The 14,318-nt window shown below is 34.2% G+C and overlaps 1 protein-coding gene across 2 annotated transcripts; it reads left to right on the top strand.

Annotated features, from left to right (window-relative positions):
- The first annotated feature begins 6,896 nt into the window (after positions 1-6,896).
- Positions 6,897-13,775, top strand: LOC120088401 (bifunctional dihydrofolate reductase-thymidylate synthase 1-like). Of its 2 annotated transcripts, XM_039045669.1 has the most exons (13): positions 6,897-7,363; positions 7,726-7,751; positions 8,578-9,098; positions 9,174-9,573; positions 9,680-9,724; positions 9,888-9,953; positions 11,592-11,653; positions 11,777-11,851; positions 11,942-12,107; positions 12,182-12,305; positions 12,957-13,063; positions 13,152-13,332; positions 13,458-13,775. In XM_039045669.1, exons 3-12 carry the CDS (start codon positions 8,668-8,670, stop codon positions 13,260-13,262), a joined length of 1,587 nt encoding a protein of 528 aa, XP_038901597.1. In that variant the 5' UTR covers positions 6,897-7,363; positions 7,726-7,751; positions 8,578-8,667; the 3' UTR covers positions 13,263-13,332; positions 13,458-13,775. The 2 variants fall into 2 exon arrangements, with proteins under 2 accessions (XP_038901597.1, XP_038901596.1); XM_039045668.1 differs by lacking the exon at positions 7,726-7,751 and having other exon boundaries at positions 6,898-7,363.
- Positions 13,776-14,318: the final 543 nt, after the last annotated feature.

A 14,318-nucleotide genomic window follows, 5' to 3' on the forward strand; every position in this document is an offset into this window, starting at 1 on the left:
TGATTTATATTAAATATCATAAATAGTTGAAGAGTAATTAAATATTTGAATATGATTCGAACTTAATTATATGGATGAGATTCATATAATTGAATTTAGTATAAATATGATTTATATTAAATGTCATGCATAGTTGAGAGAAAATAAAACTATAGGTTATATTGTATTTGATACAATATAAAACTATAGGTTATATGTTATATTTGATATAACATATAGTATGCATATGTAATAAGATAGTTATTATTATTATTATTATAATATATTAATTTTAACTAAATTAAAATTTATTTTTATTCTTTAATTTAATTAAAGGGAGGGAGTTACAACTCCCATCCCCTAATTTCTGTAAGAAAAAGACGTGCAGTATGTGGAAGTTTAGTGGTTTTCCTCCTCAAATTGAGGATCTAAAAAAAAAATCTATCTGCAGAAAAATCACAGAGAAGATAATTCTTCTTCTCTTCCATTTGTTACTCTCCCCTTTCTTCCAAATCTAGGGCAGAGTCCACAACTCTTGCATTTTCTCAATCCCAAGGAGTATACAAAATGTTCGTTTTGTGGTGGTGTCCTAATCGGAAAATAGATCATGATGAGGAAAACATGAATAAATTGGCTTCAAGGGCATATATGTTTCTTCCCCAATTTCCCTTAAATGCATGCTTTAAAAATTAGGTTTAATAATGTATAGTTTTATTCTGTAATTTTTGAAATTCTGTAAAAAATTAAAAATGGGATCGATCCTCGCTTTTGCTGCGAAATCGTCAATGATTTTCCTTCAATTGTTTGCATCAATATACAAAGAGGACTGCATTTACAGTGTCCCTAGAATAAGGTACCCAACCCTATCTATATACTTATAGACCTTTTTGGCTATATACTAAAACTTGATCCTCTTTTGTGTCTACATAAAGTTTAAGTTTTCATATTATAGTAATGGGTAAGTTTATTGGATTTATAAAAGAATGCAATTCAATAACACGCTTATTTGATAGAAATTTCAATAATAACTTCATTGAGAATAGAATATGTTTAATGTTTACAAACTACAAGTTTTAGGACATTCCCAACAATTTATTGATTCGGTATATGATAGGATTAGTGACTCAACATTGTACAGTCTGCTACAGAGAGTAAATGGATTTATGTTGTGCTCTCTAATTGCAACAATAGCGTGTGAACACGAAATCTCTAAACATTGGAATTGTATGCAATTATATTCTTACGTGTTAAAGCTGACAATACCGTTTAATCCACCATCCTTAACATGAAATCTATAACAATCGATTGGGTTTACTCGAAATTGCTTGTCTATGTCACACTCTTAATTATTTCCTCTGCATATTTTGAATATATTGACGTAGCAGACCAAGTATTTTGTCGTTCATAAAACCACCTTTTGAGCAAACCTCTTATGAATTCTAATAGTGAAGTTATTGGCAACATCCTTACATCTTTGGTAATAGAATTGAAGCATTCAACAATATTACTGGTCATGTTATCGTATCGGTTCCCATACTGATAACATTTTGCCCATCGCTCAACACCAACATCCTTCAAATGTTTTGCAAGGGAACCCTTTTTGTAGTTTACTATTTGTTCTTAATAGCTTTTGAACTCTGAATTTCAAAATACTCTGGCCGCATCATTGTACAATTTCCTTATTGCATCATTCTTGAAATATTTTTCCACAATCCTCTCCAAAATGGTAAGTCTAAAGTCCATGATATATGATGTGGGAAATGCAACATCAATCGCATTGGTTATCGATTGGTGTCGATCTGGAATGAATACAATGTTAAAGCATTTGGCAGTTGTTGCTTTCAGATTTGTCATGAACCACTTCCATGATCGATCATTCTCACTATCAATTATTGCATATGCCAATGGATACATATGGTTATTACTGTCCATTTCAATACCAACCAACATTGTTCCTTTGTACTTCCCCTTTAAATGAGTACCATCTATAATGATAACGAGTCGACAACTCTTAAAATCCCTTAAACTTGGACCTAATGCCATAAACATATACTTGAAAAATTACGAATCTTCAAGCTCAATCTCAAAGAAGCATACATGTGTACATTTATTTACTTGAGGTGTGAAAATGTTACGAGAATCGTACTGGTTGTTTATTGTAATCTGATTGTGTTTAGAACTGTTGATTTTTTTTAAAAAAATGTTTCAAGTGCACTATAATGGATTTTTGGAAGGAACGTGAGTGAGTGAGAGTTTATGTTGTTAGGGTTTTGTGGGAATTGTCTTCAATTTCGTTGTTAAGAGAAAAACGGTTCCGTCTAAAAAAAAAAGAAATTGTGGTAATTGTTAGGAATTTTTCCAAAATTGTTCATGTTCATACATGATCATTAATGACGATGTAGAATAAACGTGGCATGAGGTAGCGAGTACGTTGTAACGATCAAGGTAGCAAGGAGGAAACGAGTATCGAGGAATGTGTATTAGGCATCAAAGTAACGAGCAACGAGTATATAGCATCGAGCGAGGGACGTCGTACATTGAGCACATGAATCAAGGTAGCAAGGAACGAAGAGCGTGTAACGGGTATTGAGAATCAAGTTTCTTTGGCAATCATAGGTGCACGAGTGGATTTTATAGGCGAAACGGTAAACTCACATGGTGCTGATGCAAGCAGAAGGCCATTTTTCATTGATTTTCAAGCATGTGGCAATTTTCGATTGGGTTCCTAAAAATGAGCCATTCGTACAATTTCCTTTATACTTTGGATAGAAAAATTCAACTAAGAAAAAAAATGACCTTCACGTGGCAACAACGGTAAATTTGTTTAGAAGGGGGAAGAACGTAACCTATACAAGAAAAGAAATCTACATATTTATGTGGTACTTACTGTACACATTTCAATACTTAAATATAGTGTGTGTTGGGTTGTATGTCCTAAAACTCCCAGCTTGTAAAGTTAAATATTTTCTATTATTAATAAATGTGTTATTCAACATTTATTCAATAAAGTTGAATTACAATTATAAAGACTAGACTAAATCCAATAAACTAAGATCCATGGCTAATATATAAATACTTGAACTTTATGTGGAGACATAAAGATGGATTAAGTTCGAGTGAATAGCCAAAACGGTCTATAGTATACGAATAAGGTTGGGTGCCTTATTCTGGTTACATTATCGGATGCGACCCACTTTGTAGTTATTATAATTTGTTGTAAGTGCTACAAAAGAAGTGATCTTGATTCGTTCATGCATTGACATGAGGAGTGGGGACGTTCTATGTAATGAGTTTGCGTAAGATCAGATCAAGAAATAAGTCACTCTTACTTTATAACGCTGTTTTCTATTTAAGACTTACTATTTCGAATAGATAAGCTTGGTAACTCGACCTTAGCCCTGGGCTAACTATAAACTCTTGTTTATTTGAGATTATCCTTAGATTTGCATAGGTGAGGGTTGACTCAACAGTGTCAGCCCAATAAGCCTCCCATTTCAAGGGTAAACCGGGTAGATAGCTGGTGACATAGAGTGGAAGACGAAATTCACACCTACCCGATTTAGGGATAGGAGAAAGGTTGTTCTCTTAAGTGCTGAATCCAAGTCTAGAAAAATGTGCCTCACCCTCTCATTGGCCCAGGAGGGATTCAGTTTAGTGATTAGATCACAAACCAATTGTTCATTAGAGGATCAGTGGAACTTAAGGAGCAAGATGTAATTTCGGGGGTAAAACAATATTTGACCCAACCGTTATTACGAATAATTTGTGAAGGGTCGACTTACTAATTATGGTTAAATCAAGTGGACAAAAACATATCTACAGTGAGGAGAGTGCAACTATCGAGCTTTAGTAGTGTGACTCGGTAGTTAACAAATATTGATTAATTCGGTCTAAAGAATTCAACCAATTAATCTTATATCGTTGTAACTCATGATCTGTAGGTCCATTAGATCCATAAGGTCCATCTACTAGCTCATAAAATATGAATACCTTGGATTAGTAAATTGAGTAAACTTGAAATGATTTCAATTTGAAGTGTTCAAATTGAATTTAATTTGAAATGTTCAAATTGAATTTAGGGTTTCAATTTGAAGTGTTCAAATTGCAAATTAGGGTTTGAATCTGAATTGTTCAATTTTAAATCAGGGTTTCTATAATTATACTTGATATAATTAACATTTAATTTATCGAAATCCAACGAAAATATAAGAGTTTATAATATTTAAATATTGATTTAAATATTAATTACATGGATATGATTCATGTTTAAAATTAGGTGTTTGATAAATTTAATATTTGATATTAAATCATTAATTAATTAATTAAAATCAAATTTATTTTCATTTTTTATTCAAATTTTAGAAATTGAAAATTTGAATTTTAAATTTAATTAATTTTGAATTAATTAAATATGAAAATTAATCGTTAGTAGGATTTTCCAATTCATTTTCCAATTTTTGGAAATTTGAAGTGTTTAAACCAAACACAAACACCTAGCCCACTAAACATTTCCAATTGAAGTGTCAATTGGAATTTTATGTCAGTATGGCATACATTGGATCCATAAAAGAACTGAAAATTTTCAGATTAGGGTGAATTTTTTTTACTGGAAATTGAGAAATTTTTTGCAGAAATTTTTCCTCTCTCAAACCCTTTTTAAATCCCTTCACAATTCACTTCAATCTTGAGTTCCACCACTCAAATTCAAGGTTAAAAATAGTAGAGAAGATCTCTTGGTGGTTCATTATGGATTTGAAGCTGAGATTTTGTGAAGAGTAGCTTGGATTTGGAGGATTTTTCAAAGGTTTGTCTTCTAGAAACCCTCTTTGTTAAAAACTGGTTTTGCATGCTTTTAGAACTCAAATTAAATTTAATTAGAGTGCTTATTGATTCTGGTTGCTTCCGTTGCCGACTTATACATTCCATCAATGTGGAAGCTTTAGGATTTGAGAGTGAGAATGGACTTACTTCTCTTGTAGCTATAATGATGTCTTTATAAGAGTAGATGGCCTAGGTTATGCTCCATAAGTTTTATAGAAATTAGGTTAGTCATTTATCTCTCTGGGTTGAGGCATGTGATGCCCATGCCTTATTGACCATTTTGCTAGACTCGGTCAAGGTCAAACACCTTTTCCTATCCCCATTTTCATCATAGGAAAGTGTTCTTAGGCTGGGGCATGCAAGAGCATGCTCGTTAGCCATTTTGGTAGGCTCAACTGAGCACATCGGCTTGGGCCAAGCCCCAAGCTAACCTTCTTTCTAGCCTTGTTTTGGCTTTATGATACTACATTTGGCCTGAAGCTTGTTATTTTCTTGGCCAAGTCATTTATGTTTCTGTTTTATGTCGATTATGCCATGTGGTAAAAAATCACCTATAATATATAATTTTAAAATCTTCTTAAACTCATTTTTCTTCATATACTTATTTTATAATATTATTTGAGATGGAATTTTATTCGTAAAATTTTAATTTTATAATTAAACTTGGTCAAATTAAATAATTTTTATCTTAAAATTTCAACTTTCATCTTATGAAACTTTGCAGTCTAAATATGTTATTGATGAGATTTTTAAATAAAGTACTTTTTTTTACATGAGACTTAGAAAGCCTAAAAACCCAAAGCTTGATGGTGTGACTAAATAATAGTGGGATTACGTGACTCAATCAATTTGCTTAACCCCACAAGTAAGACTATAAGCTTGAGATTAAATTAAACTTAACCAAACCATCTAATATTAAGTATGAGATAACTAGTTAAACTTTAGTTAAAAGTTCGAATTAAGCTTAGATTGACAAATTATCTTAGATTTGAATGTTTTCATTTTGTGAACTTCGATCTAGTCCGTGTTTAGTCGATTGATCGATAATTTACACAATATCATAACATGACATATAATCATTAACTCTACAATTCAATAAATAAAATAGCATGACTTTTACCTTCAATTCAATCCATTAATTTAGGAAAAAAAAAGACACATGTACGTGATCACACAAACATAACAATCATCTAAAACTCACCAATTTCAATGCAAAAGAAAGTAGAACAAATCAATACAAAAAATCAACAATTGTCTTTTTTTCCAAATTCACAAATTCTAGCCAAAAGTTGTATTTAACAAAAGCATACATATATTTTATAACCAATTAGTGAAATTATGAAAATATCACTAAACTTTGTTATTTTTGTCCAAAATATTCGTGTATTATTAAAAGTTGTAATATTGCTTTCAATTTTCATAATTATAAATATTTAATTTTGGAGCAAAAATCCTTAGAATTTCAAACAAAAATTGAAACTTGAAATAATGTGATAGTAACCAAAATGAAAAACTGGATCACCAACAGGTCTTGATCTCTATCTAAAATTAACGAATGTCTACTCCAAAGATAGTTTTAAAACATTTAAGAAAATTCAAGGGTATTGTAACTTTGAAATTACATGGTTATTTTCGAAACAAATGACAAAGAACATATGGACATTTTATGAGGTTTTTTACGAATGACCCAATTCTAAATGCGCCTAATGCGAAATGACCCAAATGTCGAAACCAATAAAAATTAACCTTCTACTCACGTCACATAACACTAAACAACGTGGAATTTCCCTCGCGATTGCAGGTCTCTCTATCGACTATTTGTGGTCATAGGTGTCCAATCACTATGAGATTGTAGCGGATCCCAATCGCAATAATTTTGACATATTTATAGCTTTAAAAGGTATTGTAACTTTTAAATGTATAAAGACGTTTTTTTTAATAAATTAGGGTATTTATATATGAGAATATCTTTTCAAAAGAAAAAAACTTATTAAAATGATCCTTCCATAAGAAAAAGAAAATAAAAAAAAGTGGATTCCATGTTGTGAAGTCTAAGTTTAGAGAGAAAATTTCGTTTGTTTTTGAGGTATTGTTGAAAATAGAAGGAGGAGAAGAGAAATGGTCAGGTAAAGAATAGAAAGAAAGAAAGTAGAGCTACACTTATCAGTTCTCGAATATTCCAATTTGGATCATAGACGGCGGTAATCCGCAGGAAACGCGTCTTTGGATTGGATTTTCCTCTGTTTTCTTCTTCAAACCTTTCTTTCCCATATTTACCCTCTTCCATTGAAGACGAAGAAAAGTTAAAACCACAAAAACAGCGAAACCAGATAAAGAAAAGAAGCGGTTTTTCCATCCAAAAAACCCCCCAGCTGCTGGATTTCCCTCTCTTCTTCCCTGTTCAGAAATGCCCATTTCGTAAAAATCCTTCAAAATCCATAAAACATTCATTAATTTCGCTCCCATTGCCTCTCCTAAACCTAACCCTCTTCCAGTCGAAGGTCAGCCTAAGTTTATCTTAGGCTTTTTCCAGTTGAATATTTTCATCCCCCGTTTAATATCGGTGAGTTGAGACTAAGTCTCTCTTTCCCCTTCGTTTTCTTTCTGATTTTGTTGTCCCATTTTGAAATCGAATTGTTGGGGACTGAGTTTTCTTGTTTTTGTTACCTGGGTTTTAGGTTAAATGCTTTTTCTGTAATTGGGTGATCGTCCAATGTTCTTATTCTTCATGCATTCTGTTGATTGAATTTGCATTTGACCTGTGAGTAGTTTATTGCATGTGCCCTTTTTGATGGTTTGTTTATTTTATTCTGTCTCTCTGTCTTTCGACCTCTTGTTCGTCTCTTTATGACATTATCCGTTATCTCTATTGCCAAGCGAATGTGAGAGCTGAGGATTGCGTTTTTTAATTGATTTTGCTTGCAGTTTGTTAGGTAGGGAAGAATCTGGAGGTAAAGTGAAGGGAAAAAGAAGAATGCATTACAATGCATTATTCAACAATTGTTTAACATATTTATTCTCTTCCTTCTGTTCTTTGCTTTTAAAATTTTTTAATGAGTTCTATTCATGTAAAACTATGAATTTGGAAGTGGGTTTTGTTTTTTAAGTGGATTTCATTTGTTTGGTAGAATAATTAAGATGGATATATTAGGTAATTTTGTTCAGTTCCTTTGAATCAAAAGATAGATCAATTAGAAAAGTAAGCCCCTAGACCGAATGACTTTATTTTATTAACTTTTCTTTGAAGATTTACCTTACTGCTCCTTTGAATGGTGAACTCTCTATATATTTTTATCGAATATCCTTTTGCCTAAAATTAGATTAAACATTACAGATGTAATTTGTTTTGATCTCTTTGAATTAAGGCAACATTTAGGTTATGCATCGACTTGCTGTTTGTGAAAAGCTGAATTAGGAAAATCTATATTTTTAAACCTCTGATCCAGGTGGAAATTGATATAATTTCTTCTTTAGTTGCTTCGGTTGTAATCCTCTGCCTCCAATAATGTGAAGCAACAATTTCATTTGGTTTCAGAATTTTATGGGTTTAATTTGCAAGTTTCATTCTCTGTGCCCTGGCATCTGTCTATGGAGAATTATAAATCTCCATCTACATTAATCTGAGCCAAGAAGTTTTTCAAGTTTATGACAAGTTTAAGATATTTTTATGAAATTGATGTGTTTGTGATTTCAACAAATGAGTCTTGAATGTGTTCATCATTGGATCTTGTTCCAAATAATTTACTTCTGTAGTTTCTCGGGTGTATTGAATTTCAGGTTCTACCGCACTTCCGTGGAAGTTGGGTGTGCGGGGGAAAATCATTGAAGTCACCGCTGTCTAGGTCTGGTAAAGTTTTTAGTTCTAATATGGCCGGTGATCCCTTGACAAGCTCTAATGGCATTGCCAATGTCAATGCACCACCTGATCCACGGAGGACTTATCAAGTTGTTGTAGCTGCTTCTGAAAATATGGGCATCGGTAAGGATGGGAAACTACCATGGAGGTTGCCTTCTGATCTCAAATTTTTTAAAAACATAACCACAACAACATCAGATCATGGGAAAAGGAATGCAATTCTAATGGGTCGTAAAACATGGGAGAGTATTCCTGCTGAGCATCGGCCACTACCTGGTCGTCTGAATGTTGTTCTGACTCGCTCTGGAAGTTTTGACATTGCAACTGTTGAAAATGTTATAATATGTGGTAGTATAACGTCTGCTTTGGAATTATTAGCAGCTTCTCCTTACTGTTTGTCAATAGAGAAAGTGTTTGTTGTAGGTGGTGGTGAGATATTAAGGTGTGCACTTGTTTTCTAGACCTCTTTTAGTGTACTATTTGTTGTTTCTGTGCACTGATTGTGTTCTTAATGTAGGGAGGCTCTGAACGCCCCTGAATGTGATGCTATCCACATTACTGAAGTTGAGACAAATATTGAATGTGACACCTTCATACCAGCTATTGACAAGTCTATGTTTCAGCCATGGTACTCATCCTTTCCTGTGGTGGAAAATAACTTGCGATATTCATTCACTAGTTATGTTCGTGTGAGGAGCTCAACTGAACCCCCCATTGATCAGAACAATGGTCTGGTCTCTCATAACAAGCCTGATTTTTCTAACTTTGAGGCTAAGAAGTTCTCTTTCCTACCTAAGGAGATTTTTGAGAAGCATGAGGAGTACTTGTACCTAAATCTTGTTCAAGAAATCATCTCAAATGGTATTCCTAAGGATGATAGAACAGGAACAGGTACATTGTCAAGATTTGGTTGCCAGGTAATGTTATCTTATTATTTGCTATATCTATTTTTTTACACCAGATGCTCTATTTTAAATGCTAATATGTGTACAAGTTCCTGTCTCGTTCCTGCTATCTGTACAGATGCGGTACAACTTGCGCAAAACTTTTCCACTGCTTACAACTAAGGCATGTGCCGGTTTCCTGTTTTGATTTATTCCGTAGCCGTATTATTGAAGCAACACTGCCTCTTTTCTTGTTTTATTTCCCTTTGCAATTTCTAATAATCTGATGCATCATTTATCATCATGGTTTAGTTGTTGACATATAACTTTATCATTTGATCCTTCAGAAAGTATTTTGGCGAGGGGTTGTCGAAGAACTTCTTTGGTTCATCAGTGGTTCAACCAATGCAAATGTAAGCATTAAGATGCTATGCTATCACTATCACTTTAAGCTTTACTTTACTAGTTGGTGGTTAGCATTGCATCCCCTCCTCCTCCCTGTTGTTTCCTCTATCATCTTGTCGACTCAGAGTTTCCAAGGCTTGGAAGAAAAGGAAGGCTTGGGAATTTGGGACTAAGTGATTAGGTGTTGTCCTTGCTTGGTTTAGTGGCGGTGGTGTTTCCGTTCATTGCTTGTGGCCTTTTATGATTTTGGTTGGTACAAGCATCACACTATTGGGTACCAGGATACTAGTATGGTGTGTAAAGGCACTTTTAGGAACTCATGAGAAGCGATTTCACATTCTCCCCAGGTTTCCTCAATTTCATTAAAATCCCCATTGGAGATGGATTTCATATTTGTTTCTAGGAGGATCATTGGAATGGTGATGGTCTTCTTTGTTTGCTTTGCTTTAGGGGAGTTCTTTTCTTAAAATTTTCATATTAAGAGAACTTTATATGTTAACGAAGCTGTAGATTTGCCCTTGACTCCTTGTATCTCTCTTGCATGGTCTTCCTCTTCAAGCATACTTGGACCTTCAAGTTTTTGGTGTGCTTTGTTTTAACGTCTTTCTTCTCTTGTTTGTTTACTCCATCTTCTTCATCGCCCTTTTCTTTGCCAAGCCCTGGAAGGTTAAAATCTTGAAGAAGATTTGCCACTTGCCTTTTCTGTTGGTTGATTGAAATGAAACATCAGCACCACATTGCTATGTTCTTTATAATCAAGCTAGAATACAGGTCATATTTTGTGGAGATACCACTTGATGATAAAGATGTAGGGTAGGTTTTAGGAAATTTGTACAGTTAGTGTGGCTCTTAGGAGGGGATTTTACTTTATGATGGAGAAGGCACTCTTTCACTACTTCATTCGCTGGATCATGGCTGAAGAAAAGTTATTAGGCAGATTGCCTTTTTGATGATCGCTTTTGGAGAAGCAGATTTGAGTTCCCCCGTTATAAGCACACCGTTGTAGATGTCTCTATGGCCTAGTCTTTTTGTGGTTTACCCTGGTATTCTTTATTCTCAACCATTAAAGCCTCTTTTTCTTTTTCTTTTTTTCCCCCTTTAAATTTATTACTTTTTTTGGGAATCTGGGATCCGTTTTCTGTTTGGCCTTAACATATTTTCGTTCATTTAATGGTAGGCGGCTTTCCATTAAAAGAAAGGGGACAAAAAGAGATATTTCTTCTTACTGAACACAAACATTCCTACGCTAGCATTTCTGAATTGTTTTATATATTGTTTTTTAATTTAAAACAATTTCATTGATGGCATTTTTTTTGGGGTGTGGTTTTGCGCTCTGCAATGACAAATGATTGGAGCCCTTTACTATAATGATCACTTGTTTGCAAGTATTCTTTTTTGGTGACTTTTGCATTTTGTTTTGGCCTCTGTGTTTGGCCTTATTTCCTATAACCTGCAAGCGGTACTTTTAGGGAAAAGACAAATTCTTGCATCCTAGGAATAACACGTGCAAAAGGACATCATTATTAATAACAAATAAAGAGTATGTAGGAACTTTAGATGAATGCCTCATTAAGTGGCTACATGAAAACCTTTTTCCCTGGACAAGTTGAACTGTATTATATCCTAAAGCTCGGCATTATCAACAGGTTCTTCAGGAGAAAGGCATTCATATATGGGATGGCAACGCATCCAGAGATTACCTCGATAGGCAATTACTTATATACTTGAATTTTAAATAAGAAACTATAGAAATTTGAGTTTTTTGATATATAGTTTAAGCTATAATTCGTTTTCTTTTCCCTTTTTTTGTTTTTGTTTTTGGTAACCTTAGTATTGGTTTAAGAGAAAGGGAGGAAGGCGACTTGGGACCTGTGTATGGGTTCCAGTGGCGGCATTTTGGTGCTAGGTTCGTGTATTATTCTGATTATCTCTTTGAAGTTTGTTTCTATTTTATTGCAGGATTTGTGCTTTACTGCTTTCCACGTTTCTTTTACAGGTATACGGACATGCATGCTGACTACACTGGTCAAGGATTTGATCAGTTGCTAGATGTAATTAACAAGATAAAAAATAATCCTGATGACCGGAGGATCATTCTTTCTGCGTGGAATCCATCTGATCTCAAACTGATGGCACTTCCTCCTTGCCACATGTTTGCTCAGGTTGGACTCAAATGTGTGGTGTCTTATGTTCACAACTTATTTCCTTAACATTGTTTATTGATCGCTCTTTGCAGTTTTACGTTGCGAATGGGGAGTTATCATGTCAAATGTATCAGCGCTCTGCTGATATGGGCCTTGGCGTTCCATTTAATATTGCATCATATGCTCTTCTGACTTGCATGATTGCTCATGTCTGTGGTATGCTACTCCATATTGACCAGTAGTTTGTTTTCTACTATAGCGATGGCCTAGCATTTAACTTACAATTACCTAGTTGCATACTTGCATTGCAGTCAAACTTTCTCTTCTTTTTCTAAATTATGTTACAAAGAAGACGGTTTGGTTGGCCATTTTGCGAGCTTTCTTTTGGATGTTATGGGGCGAGCGCAATAAAAGTCTTTTTAGATACTCATTTTCAGTTTTAGAGAGCTTCATGGACTTGGTTCCGTTTTGTCCACCGCTTTATGTTGGTCCAAAACTAGGCACCCTTTTAAGAATTTTAGTCTTTCTTATTTAGTTTCCAATTGGAAATCTCTTTTGTAATCACCTTTAGGTGCTTTGGGGTCTCTCCTTATTTCATTTATTCAATGAAATGTTTCTTCTCTTAAAAAAATAAAAAACTTCTGCTGAGCAGGCTGTTTAATGATACGATTATTTCTATACACACCTCTTTGTGGTAGTCTCTCTGTTTTTCTCTTTCTGTTTGAGTGTTCTTTCCTGTAACTTCCATGTGGCAATCTAGTAAAGTTCTGAACTGGGATTTAAACATTCTGAACTATAGTAATGTGGTTTTCCTCCCCTACAGCTACACTTCTAGTTACATTAAAAAATTATTCTTCTAATGCGCAGGTCTTGCTCGAGGCGACTTCATACATGTGATTGGAGATGCTCATGTTTACCGTACTCATGTTAGGCCATTGCAGGAGCAGCTTCAGAAACTCCCCAAACCGTTCCCCGTAAGTAGGAAAACTATAATTACATGGTTCTTCCATGCTAGCGTTTACTAACCTGCTATTTTCAATATTACATCTTACCTTATTGTAGATTTTGAAGATAAATCCCGAGAAGAAGGATATCGATTCTTTTGTGTCAGATGATTTTGAACTAACAGGTTATGACCCTCATGAGAAGATAGCAATGAAAATGGCAGTATAGAACTTGATCTAACTGTCGAGCAAAGAAAGGAGACTCGGTTCCTTTTAACTCATAATCTCCAAATTTTGAGGCAAGTACAGTAAAATTACCATGAAAAATGTTCTTTGAGTTGTTTTGAACTTGATCATACGAGGTTGAATAATGTGTGTAAGAACGTGTAGTTGATGGTACTGAAGCGGTTTAGCGATATTTCAGGTACAAGCATCAGAGGCTTTGGTTGATATGGTCTGCAAATAAAAAGTGCTAATTGGATATACTTTATACTTTGTCATGTGTAGCGAGAATCCTTTAGTCCCTATTGTTGGTTCTAAAGTGATTTAGTTCGGTTTTGTATTTGCTATAGTTTTCTCTCATTGAAAAATGGAATGGTTTCACACACACAAATACCCCGGTCACTACTATTACAATACCGTGCTACGTACAAATATAATGTAATCTCGATCGATCTATCTCCAACTTCATCTGGTTTTGAAAGGATGGTGAATTTGATGGACTGTGTTGTGACTTGTGTATGCTTCCCATTTCTAGTTTTTGCTACTTTAAAATATATACGTCACCTGCCTTTGCTTGATTAAACATCTTGCATATTTCATGTTAGAGAAACAGTGGAGTCGGGAAACTTTTCCATGTTATGTTTACCGATTAAGTTGAAACCGAGTGATTTGATTTGAGTTCATATGGCAACATCGCTATGGAGGTTGGGAAAGGAGAATTTGGTCGAGTATTATGGAATCTTTATGAAGTTACAGTGGTATTGGATATTTTTTTGGCTAAGAGAATATGAGTTGATGGAAATGGAGTGTAAAACCGTGTCTTGAAAGTGGTATGCGAATCCTATGATCCAAAAGAATGCAGAAATTGTAGTGGCATCTGAGTCCCTTCTTAATTGGGGTTCTTGTTTGGAGACAGGAATTGGAATTGGATGCCTCTATTCCAAGGACTGGTTGTCTTGAATTGAATATTGTAGATGAGAGAGCATAAGATTGTGAGTGTGTAGGATGGAATTATTATTGTTATTATTATTCTGCAACTTCCCTTTCCCTTTATCCAATTAAC

Source organism: Benincasa hispida, chromosome 10, assembly GCF_009727055.1.
Source record: "Benincasa hispida cultivar B227 chromosome 10, ASM972705v1, whole genome shotgun sequence".
Classification (NCBI taxonomy): Eukaryota; Viridiplantae; Streptophyta; class Magnoliopsida; order Cucurbitales; family Cucurbitaceae; genus Benincasa; species Benincasa hispida.

Coding starts and splice junctions, on each gene's coding strand:
- LOC120088401 (XM_039045669.1), top strand. CDS start 8,668: ATGGCCGGTGATCCCTTGACAAGCTCTAATGGCATTGCCAATGTCAAT. Junction 9,099..9,173: donor GGTGGTGGTGAGATATTAAG/GTGTGCACTTGT, acceptor TTCTTAATGTAG/GGAGGCTCTGAACGCCCCTG. Junction 11,852..11,941: donor TGGCGGCATTTTGGTGCTAG/GTTCGTGTATTA, acceptor TTTCTTTTACAG/GTATACGGACATGCATGCTG.